The 21,389-nt window shown below is 41.4% G+C and overlaps 1 protein-coding gene across 1 annotated transcript in view; it reads right to left on the bottom strand.

Annotated features, from left to right (window-relative positions):
* LOC143715786 (guanylate cyclase soluble subunit beta-2-like) overlaps positions 1–21,389 on the bottom strand; it is a 22,417-nt gene extending 1,028 nt beyond the window's left edge. The window contains exons 1-13 of the mRNA XM_077207552.1: positions 21,279–21,389; positions 21,109–21,203; positions 20,211–20,371; positions 19,809–19,908; positions 19,436–19,572; positions 18,668–18,761; positions 18,286–18,389; positions 16,935–17,151; positions 12,928–13,248; positions 1,228–1,376; positions 988–1,134; positions 594–748; positions 242–459 (exon numbers count right to left, since the gene is read on the bottom strand). Of these exons, the coding sequence (XP_077063667.1) occupies positions 242–459; positions 594–748; positions 988–1,134; positions 1,228–1,376; positions 12,928–13,248; positions 16,935–17,151; positions 18,286–18,389; positions 18,668–18,761; positions 19,436–19,572; positions 19,809–19,908; positions 20,211–20,371; positions 21,109–21,203; positions 21,279–21,379 (1,999 nt within the window). The 5' untranslated portion in view covers positions 21,380–21,389. The remainder of the gene's footprint in view (positions 1–241; positions 460–593; positions 749–987; positions 1,135–1,227; positions 1,377–12,927; positions 13,249–16,934; positions 17,152–18,285; positions 18,390–18,667; positions 18,762–19,435; positions 19,573–19,808; positions 19,909–20,210; positions 20,372–21,108; positions 21,204–21,278) is intronic.

The raw sequence follows: 21,389 nt of genomic DNA, 5'->3' as shown, positions 1-21,389 counted from the left end.
CAGGGATATGTTCCAAACTACCATTCATGCAAAAAAATGCAATGCAATTAGAAATGGGCTAATAATATAAAAGTAATATACAATAATATATTTAATATAAAATATAAAACAGTTTATCTAACATATCTATAGTTCTCCCGATAAAGAATGGGATTTTTGGCATGATTAAGAATATATAGTAGGACACGAATCCATTTGCCATGCAACTTGTAACCCAATAATTAACAGATATTCAACAGACCTTTTAATGCCGCACTATAGTGAGGTAGCTGTGAAGCACAGTCTCTTCCAGAATGAGTCATCTTCCTGACTGAGTCAGTGTTGTGCACCAAAAGCCCCATGATCTCACTATCTGTGACTTTTAGGTTCCTCTGTAGGAAGTAGGTTTGCATCCTTCCTTTACCTTTCACCTCTATCTCTCCACGCTCCTCCATTTGATAGCCTTTATTTCTTAGAGCACTGTTAACAAGAAATCAGCCAAATAAGTAATAATCTACGTTAAGGTTTATACATATATACTGTATATTTACAGTGCCAAACAGAGATTATTTGAAGTAACTGTTAAACAGAGGACATATTTTCATGCTTCTTACTGATAAACACTGGGACTAATGTGGATTTTGTCAGGCAGGCCATGACTCTCCATTCGGGACGCTGTGTTAACTGTATCTCCAAATAAACAGTAGCGCGGCATCTTCTCACCAACCACCCCTGCCAACACTGGTCCACTGTGCAAGCCCACCCGAATCTGGGACACAAAACAGCACTTTAATAGAAGCATATTTAAAAACAGAGAGTATAAATAAGATATGAATAAGATAAAATAATATTTTTTGGCAAAAATCAATCCAAACTCTTTCCTTAACCCACAAAACATCTTAAGATTTATAATGTTTCTCATGGAAATGGGAATTTTAGAAAAACACTGAAAAGACTGAAACACTGAATCTCAAGTCTAAAGTATTATTCAAAGATAACCCCCATCACCTGAATAGGGCAACCAGTCACAGGGTTAGTAACTTCTTTTGCAGCTATGATCATGCCTAGTGCGAAGTTGGCAACACGCTCAGTATGACTTGACATCAGGATTGGCACACCACCAACAACCATGTAAGCATCTCCAATTGTCTCAACCTGCCAAAACACATTTTGTAACACATATCATTCAAATCAATATGAATCAATGTAGTTTTACATTTAAGAAAAATCATCATGACTAAGCCACACCTTGTAAACATTGTGTACAGAGGTAAGACGGTCAAACCTCAGGTACATAGAATTGAGCATGGAAACAATCTGGATGGGTTCACACTCAGAGCAGATATTTGTGAAGGTCACCACATCACTGAAGAGGATGGTGCACTCTTCAAACTCACCTAAAAGAAAAGCACTGTAGAGTCAAGATTTGACTATAGTCCTGGTAAGGCAAAAATTTAAATTATAATGAAGTGACGTAAGCTGCGTTCACACTACACGCGACTTTGTCGCTGCATGTCGTCAGTGGCTAGCGGTGAGGTCGTTAGTGGGCGTTCCCACTACTGGTTGCCTAGTAATGTTTGTGAGTGATATTCACGGATGTTACTCCATGTTGAAGAACAAATCCGTTTTCTTGCCGCTACAAACAAACATTTTGGAAGGAAAAGTCTAAATACAAATGGAATCAGCACATACAATGCATAATATTAAAGATGAACGAGAAACTGCGAGTACTCTTTGCCATTGCGGCTATTAACTGCAGCAAACAGGCAAATGCCGGTCTATCTGGATTCACGATAAGCATTCAGGCTCGAAGTCAGCGCGGCGAGTACTACCGTATGTACACAGAGACATATCATACATTATAGGACAGTTTCTGACTGCTAAAATGAGCTTCTCATTCTTCTTCCCTCGGGCGGATTCGGCACTGAAGAGTGACAGATCATGCGTCCTCCACTGACTTCACTCCTATTGGTTTTCGCTCCTGAAAATCACTCTTCATTTGCATAAAGTTAAACAGATCTTGACTTTGTAGCGTCGCTGGACACGCCCCATCCGGTCGCCAACGGCCACTGTCACTTGTGTCGCCGGAAATCGCCTGCTCTCCATTGAAATGAATGGTATCATGTTGCTTTGTCGCTTGTAGTGTGAACGCAGCTTTATATGTGTGTGACTGGGTCCATAAAATGATCGCAAAACACAGAGAAACACTAGAGCTCTGGGATCATGATTTTTCAGGGATGTGTTGTCGCCGTGTCCAGGCGCAGGTCCTTCATCAGATCTGGATATGTCCTGGATCCGGCAGTTTGCGGTAGACCTCGGGATAAACAGAGAGACTAATATTAGCGTAGACACCATCCTTCATATGATGTACAAAGTACATCAGGATTTATGGGAAGTGTTCCCGGTTCCGGCTGATCTAAACTATGCAGACTGTGTCTGCTTCCCGGACAATGCTAGGAAGATTGTTCCAAAGTTTTGGTGCTAAATAAGAAAAGGATCTACCGCCAGCATTCGATTTAGATATTCTAGGTATTATCAACTGGCCATAATTTTGAGATCGCAATAGATGTGAAGGAGTATAATGTGTTAAGAGCTCACTCAAATACTGGGGAGCTAAACAATTTAGTGCTTTGTAAGTAATCAGCAATAATTTAAAATTTATACGATGTTTATTATGGAGCCAATGCAGTGTTCACAGAACCGGGCTAATATGGTCATACTTCCTGGTTCTGGTAAGAACTCTAGCGGCTGCATTTTGGACCAACTGTAGTTTATGTATTAAACGTGCAGGTCAACCACCCAGTAGAGCATTACAATAATCTAGCCTTGATGTCATTTTTCATTGAGAGCATATGACGTAATTTAGATATATTTTTAAGATGAAAAAATTCAGTTTTACAGATACTAGACAAGTGACTTTCAAATGAAAGATTGGTATCAAAGAGCACACCCAGGTTCCTAACCAATGACGAGGACTTGACAGAGCAGCCATCAAGTGTTAGACAGTATTCTAGGTTATTATGTGAGGAAATTTTTTGTCTAATAATTAGAATCTCTGTTTTTTTAGAATTAAGTAGTAGGAAATTACTTGTCATCCAGTTGTTATATCAGCTATGCATTCCTTTAATTTTGTGGATTGGTAAGTTTCGTCAGGGCGTGAAGAAATATAGAGCTAAGTATCATCAGAATAACAGTGAAAACTAATGCCATGCTTCCTAATAATATCTCCTAAGGGTAGCATGCACAGAGTGAGCCTTGTGGTACGCCATACTGAACTTGTGATCGATAAGACATCTTTGCTACTACTACTACATTTACTACTACAAACTGATGACACTCAGATAAATATGATTTAAACCATACTAGTGCAATTCCACTAATGCCAACATCATTTTCGAGTCTATTTAAAAGAATGTTGTAGTCGATAGTGTCAAATGCAGCACTAAGATCGAGTAGCACTGATAGCGAGATACAACCACGATCGGATGATAAGAGCAAATCATTTGTGACTCTAATGAGAGCTGTCTCGGTACTATGATAAGGTCTAAATCCTGACTGGAAATCCTCACAGATAACATTTCTTTCTAAAAAGGAACATAGTTGTGAGGATACTCCCTTTTCTAGTATCTTTGACAGAAAAGGTAGATTCGAGATCGGCCTGTAATTGTCTAATACTGTGGGATCAAGTTGCGTTTTTTTAACAAGTGGTTTAATCATAGCCAGCTTAAAAGTTTTTGGTACGTATCCTAATGACAAAGATTAATTAATGATATTAAGAAGAGGATCTATGACCTCTGGAAGCATCTCTTTCAATAGTTTAGTCGGTATAGGGTCTAACATACATGTTGTCGATTTAGATGATTTAACGAGTTTAGAAAATTCTTTCTGTCCTAAGGCAATAAATGAATCGAATTTTTCGTCAGTGAGACTACACTGCACTGTCTGATGCGATACTGTAGTAGATGCTTGCATGGTTATAATTATCTCCCTGATATTATCAATCTTATAAGGTCATAAAGTCATTACTGTTGTGCTGCTTGCAAACTTCTGGTCTTGAAACTTTATTTTTCGTCAGTTTAGCAACTGTTTCGAATAAGTACCTTGGGTTTTGTTTATTTCCTTATAATAGGGTAAAAAATAAGCAGATCTAGCAGTTTTTAAGGCCTCTCTGTAAGCAATCGAGCTCTCCTTCCATGAAATCCGAAAGACCTCTAGTTTTGTTTTCTTCCAATTTCGCTCCATTATCCTGGCTGCTCTCTTTAGGCCCTGAGTGTGCTCGTTGTACCACGGAGTTGGACTATTTTCTTTAATCTTCTTTAGGCGCAACTGAGCAACTGTGTCTAAAGTGCTCGAAAAGAGAGAGTTAAAAGTTTCTGTCGCAATATCGAGTTCTTCTACGCTATCTGGGATGCTGAGATGATGACACTGATCAGATTATTAATAAAGCAATCTTTTGTGGCAGAAGTGATAGGTCTAACATAATTGTAACACGGAGTCGGCTTTGCAGCCTTGGCTAAATGAAGTTAACACGAGACTAGGTAGTGATCTGAGATGTCATCGCTCTGCTGCAGAATTTCAACAGCATCGACATTGATTCCATGTGATAATATTAGATCTAGAGTATGATTACGACAATGAGTAGGTCCTGACACGTGTTTTATAACTCCAATAGAGTTAAGAATGTCTTTAAATGCAATCCCAATGCATCTTTTTCATTATCTACATGTATATTAAAATCACCAACAATTAGGACTTTATCTGCAGCAAGTACTAACTCTGATAGAAAGTCAGCAAATTCTTTGATAAAGTCTGTATGGTGCCCTGGTCGCCTGTAAACAGTAGCCAGCACAAATCTTAAATGTGATTTATCATTTGCACTATATATTGTTACATTAAGCACCAAGACTTCAAAAGAATTATATTTGAAACAGGACTTCTAATTAGTAATTTTGAAAATATTACTATAATTTACAGCAACACCTCCCTCTTTGCCTTTCAGACGAGGTTGATGTTTATAGCAGTAATCTTGCGGGGTGCACTCATTTAAAATAATGTAATTGTTTCGTTTTAGCCAGGTTTCTGTCATAAACAGCACATCTAGGTTGTAGTCTGTAATCATATCATTAACAATAAGTGCTTTTGAAGTAAGGGATTGAATATTCAGCAACCCAAGCTTTATCATTTGTTCATTTGTATTATTTCTGTTTTTTATTTGTTGAACATCAATTAAGTTTTTACCCTTCGATGGGTTTGGAAGTTTTTTGTATTTCCTAATTCAGGGAACAGACACAGTCTCTATATGATGATATCTAGGTGAAAGAGTATCTACTGTATGTGATGGGATTTATCTGACCTTGGTGACGTGAGACAGCTGGCAGACGGTCGGTTTAGCCAGTTTGTCTGCTTCCTGACCTGAGCCCCAGATTGTCATGTTTCAGCTCTAAGACTATGTGCCTATTACTAGAGAGAAGAGCAGCACCATCCCAGGAGGGATGAATACCATCTCTTTTCAACAGGTCTGGTCTGCCCCAAAAACTTTTCCAATTGTCTATGAATTCTATATTATTTTGCGGACACCACTTAGACAACCAGCCATTGAGTGATGACAATCTGCTAACTATCTCATCACTCCTGCGAACAGGAAGGAGGCCAGAGCAAATTACAGTGCCTGACATCGTACTTGCGAGTTCACACACCTCTTTAACATTAATTTTAGTGATCTCTGACTGGCGAAGTCGAACATCATTAGTGCCAACGTGAATAATAATCTTAGAGAATTTACTTGGCATTAGTCAGCACTTTTAAATTTGCTTTGATGTCAGGCGCTCTGGTTCCCGGCAAACATGTGTCTATAGTGGCTGGTGTCTCTATTTTCACGTTCCGTGTAACAGAATCGCCAATAACTAGGGCACATTCAACAGGATTCTCATTGGGTGTTTCACTGAGTGGGTACAAAAGTGAGTGGGTACTTCACTGAGCACGCAATAAGTGTATAATAAACCATTTGTTGTTTGCTTTTGGGATCTGATAGCATTTGGCATAAAGAGCATTTGGACCCAGATTATTGCGTAACTCTATGCATTATGTGAGAGTTTTAATTATAAACAAGCTCACAATACACAGGGACTCCTATTTTGAATTGTATATGCATAAATTCTTCCACCTGCTTATTCAAAAAGATTAGAGAGATAAAATATGCACTCGTACAACTATCTCCAACAATATAAACACCATTAAGTAAATGTTGTCATAATTAATCACTTTGAATAAATGTTCAGTATTCATTAATTGCGAACTGTCCTGAAACAACGAGATTGTAGAAAACGCTACAGTGCCTCGTTTTACTTTGAAATGTTTAGAGCGCACATTTATTGAATTAAATTATAGCCTTTTGAAATTTAATAATCACATTTGTCTGTATCACAATACTTTTTTGTTGATCCCCATATTTATGACTGTTTAAAATCGCTAAGAGTTCTGTTACACCATTTAAGATATTTAAGACTTTTTATGACCTTAAATTTGAATTTAAGACAGAATAAGACTTTTTAGGGACCTGAACTCAAACTCAGGTGGTATGCTGCATGAGTGTGGAAATACACTGAACAAAAATATAAACGCAACCCTTTTGTTTTTGCCCCAAGTTTTCATGAGCTGAGCTCAAAGATCTAAGACTTTTTCTATGTACACAAAAGGCCTATTTCTCTCAAATATTGTCTGTCTAAATCTGTGTTAGTGTCACGGATTCACCCAACGACACACCCCAGCCAGCTTCAACCCAACACACCTGGTCCCGATCGCAATCACCGGAATTCTGATTCACCTCACCTGCACCCTCATCACTTCACTCACCACGCCAGCTCTGCATATAAACCCCAGTCAGTCCACAGCTCATTGTCAGGTCTCGTCTTTCCTAAAGTGACTTAGGAAGTGTCTCCCCGGTTCCTAAACCCTTCGGTCTGGTTCCAGTATCCTCAATATATCTACACAAGTATTGTCCTTCTACACTAACCTCCCAGTGTGTGTGTATATTCCAAGCAGCCTCTGTGTGCGGTGGTTCCCCGGGATTCTCCAAACCGCCTCTCTGTGTTCTACAGTGGAATTCGCGGATCTCTTTCAGGATTCCAGTGGTCAGCTATTTCCAGTATCTACAAGACGGACTCAAGTTCAAGTCTTCTCCCTGTGTTCCCTGTGTGGATCTCGAAGCTCATTCCTGTATTCAGGAGTTGCATACAGTGTCTAAAATAAAACCTGTTAACGCCATTCTCTGTGTCTTCATCCTTGCAGTAGTGTGACAGTTAGTGAGCACTTCTCCTTTGACGAGATAATCCATCCACCTCACAGATCTGGCATATCAAGATGCGGGTTAGACAGCATGATTATTGCACAGGTGTGCCTTAGGCTGGCCACAATAAAAGGCCATCAATAAATGAGGGTACATTTAGATTTGGCTTTGTTAAACATATTAAGATGGTTGTCAATTATTTTTTATAACGTCATAATATCATTTTGCTTGTCAACGGTTTCTTGATCAACCGTGTTTAATTCTACTGCTTTTTACTGGTTAAAAAAAAACGAATTACAAATCTGCAATAATTAAATGTTATAACAATATTACCTAAATTTTACAAACTTATTCTATCATATATAATAAAATCTCAATGAACAATAAGTCCATCTGACATATGGCACAGCAGCGCAACAAGTCACAGCTCGAGATCCTTTCTTGATTCTGTTCCCCTCTTTCTCTTGTCACCCAGTTGCACTTTCAGACACAGATGTTGAAACTCACAGTGCATTTGTACTTTTTATTCTGACAGTCTATGCAGGGAGTTAATTTTGGGCAATTTGAGAGGTGGTTGTGTAATTACTGAAAGGAATTTAAATTAATGAATCATATGAGAACCTATTTAATGACTGCCTAGCTTTATTTGAAAATACTAAACAGGTACATTATGGGACACGATTCTATGGACTTACCATGTTGTTGATTAGGAACCTAGGTGTGCTCTTTGATACCAATCTTTAATTTGAAAGTCACGTGTCTAGTATTTGTAAAACCACATTTTTCCATCTTAAAATTATATCTAAAATACATCATATGCTCTCAATGACAAATGCGGAACAGTTAGTTCACGCGTTCATGACATCAAGGCTAGAATATTGTAATGCTATTGTTACGATGGTGGTGAGGTCACGGCCACGCGCGTCGAAGACCCCTCGGGCGGCCACGCGCGTCGAAGACCCCTCGGGCGGCCACGCGCGTCGAAGACCCCTCGGGCGGCCACGCGCGTCGAAGACCCCTCGGGCGGCCACGCGCGTCGAAGACCCCTCGGGCGGCCACGCGCGTCGAAGACCCCTCGGGCGGCCACGCGCGTCGAAGACCCCTCGGGCAGCGCAGGATCAGCGGGCTCTGGCGCAGGATCAGCGGGCTCTGGCGCAGGATCAGCGGGCTCTGGCGCAGGATCAGCGGGCTCTGGCGCAGGATCAGCGGGCTCTGGCGCAGGATCGGACGGGACCGGCACAGGATCGGACGGGACCAGCCCATCATGGGACTCGGAATTGGGCTCATGGGCCATCATTGATGTGTGTGTAGCCCGCACACACAGAATCGCCGCAGACATCACAATCAGCGCTGTATCTTGAGTGGACTCACGTGCAGTGTGCTCGGGCTCTGAAGGGCAGGCGACGGGCTCGGGCTCTGGCTGGACGTGGCTGACGTGAAGTTCTGGCTGGACGTGGCTGACGTGAAGCTCTGGCTGGACGTGGCTGACGTGAAGCGCCGGACGGTCTCTGGCTGGACGGTCTCTGGCTGGACGGACCGGCACAGGATCGGACGGGACCAGCCCATCATGGGACTGGGAATTGGGCTCATGGGCCATCATTGATGTGTGTGTAGCCCACACACACAGAATCGCCGCAGACATCACAATCAGCGCTGTATCTTGAGTGGACTCACGTGCGGTGTGCTCGGGCTCTGGCGGGCAGGCGACGGGCTCGGGCTCTGGCTGGACGTGGCAGACGTGAAGCTCCGGCTGGACGTTGGCTGACGTGAAGCTCCGGCTGGACGTTGGCTGACGTGAAGCTCCGGCTGGACGTTGGCTGACGTGAAGCTCCGGCTGGACGTTGGCTGACGTGAAGCTCCGGCTGGACGTTGGCTGACGTGAAGCTCCGGCTGGACGTTGGCTGACGTGAAGCTCCGGCTGGACGTTGGCTGACGTGAAGCTCCGGCTGGACGTTGGCTGACGTGAAGCTCCGGCTGGACGTTGGCTGACGTGAAGCTCCGGCTGGACGTTGGCTGACGTGAAGCTCCGGCTGGACGGTCTCTGGCTGGACGTGGCTGACGTGAAGCTCCGGCTGGACGGTCTCTGGCTGGACGTGGCTGACGTGAAGCTCCGGCTGGACGGTCTCTGGCTGGACGTGGCTGACGTGAAGCTCTGGCTGGACGGTCTCTGGCTGGACGGTCTCTGGCTGGACGTGGCTGACGTGAAGCTCCGGCTGGACGGTCTCTGGCTGGACGTGGCTGACGTGAAGCTCCGGCTGGACGGTCTCTGGCTGGACGTGGCTGACGTGAAGCTCTGGCTGGACGGTCTCTGGCTGGACGGTCTCTGGCTGGACGTGGCTGACGTGAAGCTCCGGCTGGACGGTCTCTGGCTGGACGTGGCTGACGTGAAGCTCTGGCTGGACGGTCTCTGGCTGGACGGTCTCTGGTCTCTGGCTGGACGGTCTCTGGCTGGACGGTCTCTGGCTGGACGGTCTCTGGCTGGACGGTCTCTGGCTGGACGGTCTCTGGCTGGACGGTCTCTGGCTGGACGGTCTCTGGCTGGACATGGACAGGCTCGGCGGCAGGCTTCACTTGAGATTTGGGCGGTTCGGACACAGGCCTCGCTGGAGAACTGGGTGGTCCGCCAGCAGGCTTCTCCACCTCGCCTACTGTGAAGGGAGACCCGCAAAACTCCAGGACGAAGTCTATAAACTGTGCCAGAGTCCAGCAGGGGTCTTCTTCTGGCAAATTCATTTTAATGTCTGGGTCTAGTCCACTCCAGAAACACTCTTTTAACATGACAGCTTCACCAGGAACGAGATGACTATAAATAATAAACTCCTCCACATAATCCTCAATGCTGCGATTATATTGGTAGATAGTACACAGCTTTCTCAGCGGGTCCAGGGGCCTGTTTCAATAAGGAGGTTCAACCAACTCAGAGTTCAAGTTTTAACTCAGAGTTGACTTACCCTGAGATGAGAAACTCTGAGTTTTCGGTTTCAGAACAGCTGAAATGAGTAAGTTCAATCAACTCTACTTTACAAACATTTGACATATTCAATAACTAAATAGAATCCAGTGTCTGGCAGTGCAGCAGCATTTTTGACATAGGTCTAATTAACACAATTAAATGTTCATTCTCATTTGACTTCTACTCAGCCAACAGAAAGAAGAAAGAGGCTCGCAAAGATGGAGATGGAGATGAAAATGCAGAGGAGATGGAGATGCAGAGGAGATGGAGATGGAGATGCAGAGGAGATGGAGATGCAGAGGAGATGGAGATGCAGAGGAGATGGAGATGCAGAGGAGATGGAGATGGCCCTGAGCCTGAATGCTGGAAGGCCAATGGCTGAGGGAATTCCTGGAGGGACTTCAGAGCCAGTCACTCCCGAAGATTCAAGTGCCTTCATAAAATGTAAGAGGTCTACATGTGTTATTTTTTTATATAGGCTGTTTTTGATATTTCCATATATTTTACTTTGGGTTGGGTTTTTTGTTGCTCCCAACAGATTCTGATGGTAATATTTGTCTTTTGGAGCCTCCTGTCCCAACAGAACCCCAGACAGTTGGAAGTAGCCTACTCAATACACCAGAAATTATGACAAATAGTATTATAAAATGTGCTCAACCAAATGCTCATCTTCACAGGACGATTGGGATGAAGGAACAGTTTCTGCTGCCACAGAGAGGCCTACAGAGGAAATGTTAATATTATGTGTCTACACATCAAACAATCTACACATTCACATTTCTTCACATTATTTATGTGGAGTAGCCTATAGAATCTAAGTTTATATCTAAGTATAAACGGATATTCTTATCTCTCCCCCGTCCCCAGAGTGTGGAAGAACAGCAGGAGGAAGGTCCATCAACTTCTGGTGCACAGATGAACACAGTTCAGTGATTTTCAGTGAATGCCACAGTTTAATTCTGTAGAATTTGTTTAGAACTACATGTAACTCTAATCTACTCTATTTTCAGTTGCCAGTTAAGAAGTTATATAGACTTCATCTTATTAAAAAAATTCGGGGAAAATACAGCAATGAATAAATGTACCGAAAGAATGAATGAGGTGTTTAAACACCGCTTCCTCTTTAAAAAAGGGGAGGAGACCGAAATAAACTCTGGGTTTACGGAAGTAAACCTGCTCCCGACCAGGTTAGGTTCACGGAGTGAGTTACCATGGTAACTGACTCTGAGTATAAGTTACCTCTCTTTCAGAAACAGGCTTGACTTACCCTGCTTTCTCAGGTTTGACTTACCTCCCATTCTGAAACAGAAAACCCAGAGTTTCCCTCATTTCAGGGTTAACATACTCAGAGTTTTCACTTAACCTCCTTTCTGAAACAGGCCCCTGGACAATACCTGCTAGATCCATCTGGGTCAGTGGTGCTGCTGGATTCATGTTGGTGAGTTATTCTTTTACGATGGTGGTGAGGTTGAAGCAAGGAGGAAGCAGAGATGAGGCAGGGTCCAAATGCAGCATACACTCTTTATTAAATAAACTCAAAACTAGGCGAAGACTCGGGCTAGGAACAAGACTCTGGAACAAAACAACAAACCTCAAACTAACTGCATAACTGATCAACACTACAACATCAGGAACTCACAAAGACTGAACAAGACACAGGGCTTAAATACATACTGGACTAACAACAAGACAAGGGACACCTGTGAACATTTAAACAATCAACCAATGACACAACAGACAGGGGAACACAAGGCAAGATCACATGACTAGAACAGGGGATCACATGACAGACAAGAACCAGGAACAAGAAACAAAACCCAAACCGTGACATCTATTATGGGTGGTTGCCCTGCACGCTTAATAAGCAAACTACAGCTGGTCCAAGTATACAAGTACCCCAGTACTTGAGCGAGCTCTTAACGCATTATAGTCCGTCACGTATATTGCCATCTCAAATTCCGGCCAGTTGATAATACCTATATCAAAATCAACTGCTGGCGGTAGATCCTTTTCCTATTTAGCCCCAAAACTTTGGAACAGTCTTCCTAACATTGTCCGTGAAGCAGACACAGTCTGTCAGTTCAAATCAAGACTAAAAAAAACATCTCTTTGACCTAGCATACACATAACACATTATAGACTTCTATAATTCAATTTTAGGCTGCATAGATTAGGTCAGCCGGAACCAGGAACACTTCCCATAAATCCTGATGTACTTGTTACATCATAAGAAGGATGGTCTCTAAGCTAATATTAGTCTCTCTGTTTATCCCGAGGTTTACCGCAGTCCACCGGATCCAGGCTGTATCTGGATCTGATGAAGGACCTGCGCCTGGACCCAACAACAACGCAGTCCTTAAGTGTCAACTAGTCTGTGAAGGCCTCCTTCCCTGCCCTCTACCTCTGTACAGATAAAACGTTCTAGGGATAATTCCGGTTAAGTTAATAACTAATGATCGTTTTGTTCAACTAATGAACTAATGAACAATCAAAACTAACTTACCTGGACAATAACTTTATTCTAGAGCTGCTGTAAAGCCAAAACAATTTCTGTTACTTTAATATCCTATTATCACTGTAAAGCTGCTTTGAAACAATCTATATTGTTAAAAGCGCTATATAAATGAAGGTGACTTGACTTGACTTCTACTGAAACCTTACTCATTGCATTCTCTGCTTGCCTAACCATCCATCCCTTCATTTGATTCACCTGCCTCCACTCTCTTGCCCTCTTTCAGCTGGTTGGCAACATGTTTAGGAAGCATGGCATAGAGCAGATTTTCTGTCTTCTGCCTTTCTTCCTCAAGGTGTTTTGAGAGATGATGCAGCTCTTCCTTTTTCCGTTCTAGCTGGTTGGAGAGCTCCATCTCTGCTAGACGCTGCTGGTTAAGCAGGATCAGATCACGTGTAGCGTCATGTGGAGCAATATCAGAGAGGTGCATGCAGTGCTCCTCCAGCTCCTGCAAGCTACGAAGTAAGGGCGAAGCTAGGTACAGCATGCAACGCAACAGAGGCATCCATATCATTTGTCCTGGGAGAAGGAAGTAAGAAAAATATTAGGAAAAAGGTATAGAGGCAAATGCATTAAGGGATGCAGAGAATGTTAAATATGGGGCTAGTTACAGATGAGACACCACATTTTAGTGTGATTAAGTTACTAAACCACAGTCATTAGAGAGGTTAATTTGATACCCCCTAAAGGTAAAAAAGGGTGTGAGGTGGACATAAGGAGTTGGAGTATAAGTTTCGAATAGGAACTTTGACACTGCGTCATGGCGTTGACATTATGGGAATGGTTCTGTGTGAGCCGGTGTCTGAAGCTGGTGTCTGCGTAGCGTGTCACCGAGACTATATATAGATGCCTGAGAAACACGCCATCAGCTTCTTTGTCTTGAGGAAGTCACTTCTCTTACCTGAGGCGAGTTGGTCCACACCATGCCATCATGTGCCAAAAGAGAAAAAGAATCTGTGCTACCTGTTGGATTGTTCCCTCCCAGCAGGCTGTAACAGGAAAGCGAACAGATCACATCTTTTCCGGTTATCGAAAAGATGATACCGCTTTTAGATCATTTGGTGTTGACTTCTGCTGAATGTATCTCAATGGGTTCTCAAAAGAAAATAGTTACAGGATCCAGTTTTCCTCATGTACACCTTGTTTTACTGGTGTACAACCCAAAGTACTACACTCGGATAAAACAGATATTATATCCTTGGAACTTCAGTCTCTCGGCCAAAGGGCCCATCGAACATCATACCTCTTCCCGACAGAGAAACAGGCTTTTACATTTGCTAATTCCTGGTTCCTAAGAAGGGTGGGGTTTGCATCCCATTCTAGATCTGAGTTGCTAAATCCCTATTCCATGGACATACAGTTCCAAGATGTTAACGCTGAAACTTATCATGTTACAAATTCTAACCAAGGATTTGTTTGTGATGATAGATTTGAAGGACGTATACTTCCACATTGAGATATTGCCAGAACACAGGACGTTTCTCAGGTTTACCTTTCCTCCCATTGCTCTCCTTCCAGGGGTTCTAGCAAGGGCTCATTTTTGGATAAAGGGACCTTTCTCAAGTGCAGGGGTCATTATATCACTTCCGACCGGAGATCTGAAAACTTTGGGTCTGGCCCCTGAGGGGTACCAGCTCATAGATTCTGGTCTTTCAATTGAGATTGTTGAGACTATTTGAATTCTAGAGCTCACTCCATGAGGAAGCTGTATGCTATGAAGTGAAAGCTCTCGGCTATTCGTATAACTATTGATGGATCTTCTATTGGGAGACATTCCCTAGTTTCCTGCTTTTTGCGCAGTGCCAGTCGGCTGAAGCTTATCTGCAGGCCGTAAGTCCCATCCTGGGATCTTTCAGTAGTCTTGAAAGGTTTATCAGGGGCTGGTTTCTGGTTTCTCCCAAGGTTTTATCTCCATTCTGTCATCTGATTGAGTTGGGTTCCTTGCCATTGCCTCTTCTGGCTTGCTTAGTTGAGAACACTAAATATTCAACAGTATTATCAATCTGACTGTACTGACGCTGCTGGATGAGAACTGAACTGAGCTGAACGATGACATAATTTTTTTGGCAGGACCTTTATAGATGAAATTAACTAATTTAATAATTGATGATCTTTACAACGGAACTGCATCAACATTGAACTGATTTCAGCTGAACAATAGAAAAAATGCATAATTTTCACTGTAAAACTGCTTTGAAACAATCTATTGTATAAAGCGCTATATAAATAGAGTTGACTTGACTTACTTGGATTCATTCGAGCCCCTACAGTCAGCCTCAAAAGTTACTGACTTTTAAAGTGTCTCTTTTGTTAACACAAACTTTGCTTAAAAGAGTTGGATATTTTCACGCACTGTCAGTAGCCTCCTCCTGTTTAGACTTTTCCCCTTGACTAGTCTATTACACCCATAGGCCAGATTATGTCCCGAAGGTGCCTTCTGCGACTGGCCAAGGGCCAGTTATCCTTCAGGCCTTCTTTCCTCCGCCACATGAGTCGCTTGAGCAAGAAAGACTGCATTTTTTATGTCCAATCCAGGCCCTTAGGATTTACGTCCACCGCTTAGGCCAGTGGTGTTAATCCACCTAACTCTTAGTCTGCTTTTGTCGGCGCAGTAAGGTGGTTGCATCCAGGACCCTCACTATCAGCAATGGTGCTCCTGAGAGTTGCGTCCTCTCCCCACTGCTCTTCTCCCTGTACACAAATGACTGCACCTCCAAACACCCATCTGTCAAGCTCCTGAAATCTCCTCAAAACACTCAAAACAGTGGAGAAGATAGTGGACTTCAGGAGAAATCTCCCTGAACTCCCTCAACTCACCATCATGAACAGCACTGTGGGAGCAGTGGAGCCATTCAGGTTCTTGGGCACTACTCAGGACCTGAAGTGGGACACTCACATGCAGAGGTAGTACTTCCTTCACGAGCTGAGGAAGTTCAACCTGCCGCAGCAGTTCTACTCAGCCATAATTGAGTCTGTCCTGTGCTCATCAATAACTGTCTGGTTTGGTTCAGCTACCAAATCAGACATCAGGAGACTACAACAGACAGTCAGGACGGCTGAGAAGATTATTGGTTCCCTGCCCACCCTCCAAGGTCACCTGCAGAGTGGGAAAAAGGGCTAAGGAAATCACTTTGGACCCGATACACCCAGCCCAGTCTCTCTTTGAACTGTTGCCCTCTGGCACCGAGCATCAAAACAGCCATGCACAAGAACAGTTTTTTTCCCACAGGCTACATTCAGCCTGAACAATTAAATCTCTCATAACTGTACATGGTCTACCAGAACTGTACATTTGTACATAAGAATTCTACAATTCACATCTACAATTTTACATCTGTAAATTACATCACAAACTATTTACTTGTAAATAACATATCTGTACATTAATATATATATATATATATATATTCTTTTTTCTTTTTCTTTCTACTTCGGTATATATCGCATTATTTAAATTAGTGTTTCTTATATTATTGTTATATTTAATTTCTACTGTGTAATTCCTATGTATGTCTGCATCATGTCTGTACTTTCTTTTGCACTGGAAGCTCCTGTCACCAAGACAAATTCCTTGTGTGTGTAAACATACATGGAAAATAACGCTCATTCTGATTCTGATTTCCGCTTGGTTTTTCGATGTTGGTATTGTTGTTCCAATAACGTCAATTCCATTAAGCAGATTCAAAGTTCCTATTCGAAAGGGAACATCTCAGGTTACATAAGTAACCCGGTTCCCTGAGAGGGAACGAGACGCTGCGTCACACCTTGGGGCATTGCTGAAAGTGCCTTCCTTCAGACAATAGAATCTGATGGAGTGTTTCTCAGGCACCTATTTGCCAACTCCATGAAGCAGTATCACGTACCAATCTCAGGGAACCGGTTATAGGTAACCTAAGACTTCCTCAACTCTGTTCCTGGAGCTCCCCTAGCAGTGCACATTTAGTATGTCTCCTTAATTAAACACACTTGATTCAAGACATTTTTGGTAGAGACTCCATGACCTAAAATGGTTGTGTCAGACAAAGGAGACATTCATGGATGCCTTAAGGAACAGGTAAGAAAACCACCAACAAAGAGACACATAGTATTCCCCACACCACTTTCATTTCAATTAATATACATACAGCTCATATTACAGATTAAAAAAATATATATAATTTTTGACAGAACAGCAGAAACAGGAATAAAGGGCTGAGAATTCTCACCTCTCAGTTCTAGCATGGGTCTCTCTTTCCAAGCCATAGGCATTATTTCTCTTTTTGTCCGCAAAATAAAATGGCTATTAATGAACTTGCCGATGCTGCAGATGTTGAAAGTCACCTTTGGATTCTGAATGGTGAAATATTGATCCAGCTGGCCACACCTGGTCTGTAACTCTGGCACAATTCTCTGAATAGTCACCCCTGCCTGTCTAACCTGTAGCTGAATGAATGCATTGAGTAGAAGAAAAGATCAATGACTTCATTTAAAAAATATTAGGCACTGAGAAATGCAGAAAATGTTAATCAGAATGCCTTCAAACTATAGCCCTCTCAGTCACTTTATCAACATGGCAACTTTCCACATTTAAGAAGGCTCAAAGAAATAACACTGGACCTACAACAGTCGAAAATTACAGACCAATCTCTTTCCTTTCACTGTCTAAAGCCTTTGAAAAAGTTCTATCTTTGCCACTGCTTTCTGTATGTTGCTAAAACTGCTGCGGATAAGAGTGAAATCCCAATCATCTGTCCTCATTCCACTGGACAGGTCTGCTGCCTATAAACCACCTGATGTATAAACGTTGCATAAGTACAAAATTAATATAGAAATTTGTGCACATAGAATATAGTATATTAGGATAAAACCTAACTTGTGTAAAGTATCTGCTCCATGGCATTTCACGGTGAAGATTGCTTAGCTCAAGATAATTCTGCTTTTAATTCTGTTCTACATTCTGAAATAACATTTCATTCAATTTCACGCAAATAATGACAACAATGTGCACTTGACTCTGACTAAGAAGATGACAGCCAATGACACAGCTTGTACAACCACTGCCTCCTGCAGGTGAGCTGTTGCTGTCATGTGCAGTATTAATTGCACAACACTGGCATCTTATATTTTTCCACATCTTATATTATGCCACTGTTACATGGTGGTGGAGATGCATCCGGTGACACATCCAGTTGTGAGTGGCACTGAATATTGTGAACTGGATTAGCTGCTGGATTTATGTGGCATGTTCAGTTGTGCATGGCCTTTATATCCTTATATCAGCTTTACAGTAGAGTTGACATTTAACAGATTAGCTTATAAATATTAGTGCGATTTTACTGTAGGATATTTGATCATCACTCAACAAATGCTTTCAATGGGTAAAAACGAATACACAACCATAAACAAACTTCCTATAATAAAAAGATACTGTATATATAAATGTTTTCCCACTACTTTTCTGCATTTTATTTCTGCTCTAGCTTGTTTACTAATCTGATACACGTTCCTTATTTGTAAGTTGCTTCAGAAAAACTTGTCTATTAAATAAATAAATGTAAATCCTCAACCATCACTTACTTCTTCATCAAACACAATGTGGAAAGGGAAGGCATTGCAAAATGTCTTCAGATCGATGCAGAGATTATCTGGGTACACAGGCTCAAATCCCCTTAAAGTTTTATCTGATGTGGAAAGAAAAATCGAATTAATACAATCACCCATAAATACAAAGTTTACTCTACAATTAATCTCAGGAAAACATGGTAATTAGTTTAGAAACTTAGTTGAATAGAAGAATGTTGCTGATTACAAATCTTTACCATCATTTTGTGATTGACTAAAAATGAGGCTCAACTAAGAGGCATACATAACTGTAGAATTAAAATAATAATTGTTAATTTTGTTGCATCTCATATACATCATGGTCTTCCTAGAATGAATAATTGTATTCTGTCTTTACCCTTTTCTGGATGTATCAAGCTTCTGACTGTGCCCCAGTGGTTTTTCTGCACAGGATTTTGAGACTTCTTCAGGAGGGACCTTTTAGAAAAGTCCTGGAAAGAAAACAGTGAAGGTGTATTTTACTGTAAATGCCCAGAGAATGTCTAATATGGGGAGAACTTTCACTCAGTAAACTTCCGGCTTCCACTCTGGCTCCATATGAGGGCGCTCACAGGACGAGTACAGAATGAATGGAGGTCAATGGAGCTATACCCCTCAAAATCCACTTTTCTCAGGATATAATTTTTTTGTATAGTAATTTGAATATTGTAATCGAAAGGAGATGCAAAGTTTTTTTTACACAAAAAGATTATTCATTGCTGGGTGTTAGATTTTTTAGATTCACTTGTTTGCTTTAAAAAGTCTTTTAAAAGTCAATGACGTCATACACATCGTACGATCAGAGATACTGCTTTACGGCAATCCTTCAGTCACTTTGGTGCTTTCGCGCTCTGCACTTTCTTTTCTCTCGAGGCATCGACAACACCGCTGACACAGGTAAATACACGCGTTAGAGAGTTTTTGTTTAGTTGTTTTAAAAGACCACGCCGAAAATACACCCACACATTCTGATATGCCCAAGCAAAACCATAATCCTCAATAGTATACATAATGTTGTATATAACTGTGAAATAATAGAATTATTATTAATATATGTTACAACATATATCTAGAACACCAAAAATAAATTGTGTAGTGTTGGTGAGAATGAATTTTCAATGCATACTTTGTCCAAGAACACCGGTGTGATGAGGAAAACAATGTGCTCCTTTTTCCCCATCCTCTCAACTTCCTCTATCTGGGTCACTATTTCCATCTTTATTGTGCTGTTGAAGAAGTCTTTGGCCACAGCTCCAATGATACCTACAGCATTAGAAATGGACCAGTCAAGCAGAAAATGTCATTACTTCCTTATGCACAGCTTGCTTGCATGGATGGATGGATGGATGGATGGATGGATGGATGGATGGATGGATGGATGGATGGATAGATAGATAGATAGATAGATAGATAGATAGATAGATAGATAGATAGATAGATAGATAGATAGATAGATAGATAGATAGATAGATAGATAGATAGATAGATAGATGGTTTACCAGGGACAATATGACAAAGACCTCGTCGGTCTGAGTAGTAGTGTAACAGCAAGGTGCCGTCATTGTTTTTTTCTACACGGAATGATGGTGCGTTCATTTCCTAAAATAAAATAAAGACAACATATGAAAGATAGATAGATGCATAGATGCATATGAAAGATCACACCATATGTTTTTGTAGTTCTTATCACAAGAATAAATATTTATAAATGATCCTGTATGCATGAATGAATAAATCACTAACTCAGAAAAAGTAATATTGAGTGAGAATGAAAGGTCCTTTTTTGGCACATCAAAAGTGGGCTATTAATTCTGGATTAACAAATAAATTATGAAACAGTGTCTTTGATCGAAATTCTCCTCAAGATATTTATGAGAATAATAATGTCCTGCTCACTTTACCTTGTAGGAAAGAGAGAGATAGCTGTGCAGTGAATCCAGGTTCTCCATAAACTCAAAGAGATTTCCTCCCAGGGTGCGCAACATATGATCATATCCAGACCTTTTGCAGAATTCAAAGAAGTATTCTCCAAACTGCCTCAGCAACACACTTTGGTCAAGGTCTTTGGATAAACACAGAAAGAGTACATTAACTTTGACTTTCTAATAAATACTGCTGGGGCAACTGAAAATCAAACACAGTCTTAAGTAAGTAAGTAAATTTTATTTATAAAGCACATTTAACCATAGCGAAGCTATCCAAAGTGCTGAACAAAGTAATGTAAAATAAATAAATAAAAAACACAGAAGCTTAAAACCAAACAAAAACAAAACATTGAAACAGGAAATCAAGTATCAAACGCCAGGCAATAGAGATATGTTTTCAATTTTGATTTAAAAGTACAAATGGAAGGTGCAAGGCAGATGTCCAGAGGCAATTGATTCCATAGACGAGGGGCAACTGAGAAAGCTCTGTCTCCCTTAGTTTTTAAACGGGAGCGGGGAATTGATAATAGAGCCTTGTCTGCAGATCTTAATCTGTATGGTGGTAGAGGAGTAAGAAGATCAGTATTATAAAATGGAGCATGATTATTAAGAGCTTTAAAAACAAACAACAAGATTTTAAACTGAATTCTAAAACGGATCGGGAGCCAATGAAGGGATGCTAAAATTGGGGTGACATGATCACATTTCTTTGTCCAGGTCAGCAGCCTTGCAGCTGCATTTTGTACCAACTGGAGTCGAGCAAGTGATGACTGAGGAAGACCCAGATACAAAGAATTACAATAATCTAAGCGTGAGGTAATAAAAGCATGAATAACCTTCTCCAAGTCTTAAGAAAGAAGTGAAAGTGCTTTACCAAGCATCTTGCAGGCCTCCGTCACTAACTGCATGGTGATGTCATCTGTGTACACTTCATAAGTCATAAAGGTGTCTTGAACCTTTGCCTCATCCCTGCAAAAATCCAATCAAAACCAGTATTTTTGTGTGTAAAATCGAATAATTTATAGGAGTGTTATGGATGCTCACCTTAGTTTGTCCCATGTCTCTTCTCCAAATCTGTCAATCACTAGAGACTTCAAACATGTGTTGATGAATCCATACTGGACATGAGAGTTAAACATAGCCATTTGACATGTT

The sequence above is a fragment of the Siphateles boraxobius genome, unplaced genomic scaffold (genome assembly GCF_051911475.1).
Source record: "Siphateles boraxobius isolate OS27281-9 unplaced genomic scaffold, OSU_SipBor_1 6, whole genome shotgun sequence".
Classification (NCBI taxonomy): Eukaryota; Metazoa; Chordata; class Actinopteri; order Cypriniformes; family Leuciscidae; genus Siphateles; species Siphateles boraxobius.
Note: the sequence above shows the minus strand (reverse complement) of the source record. Positions and strands in the feature narration are given on the sequence as shown.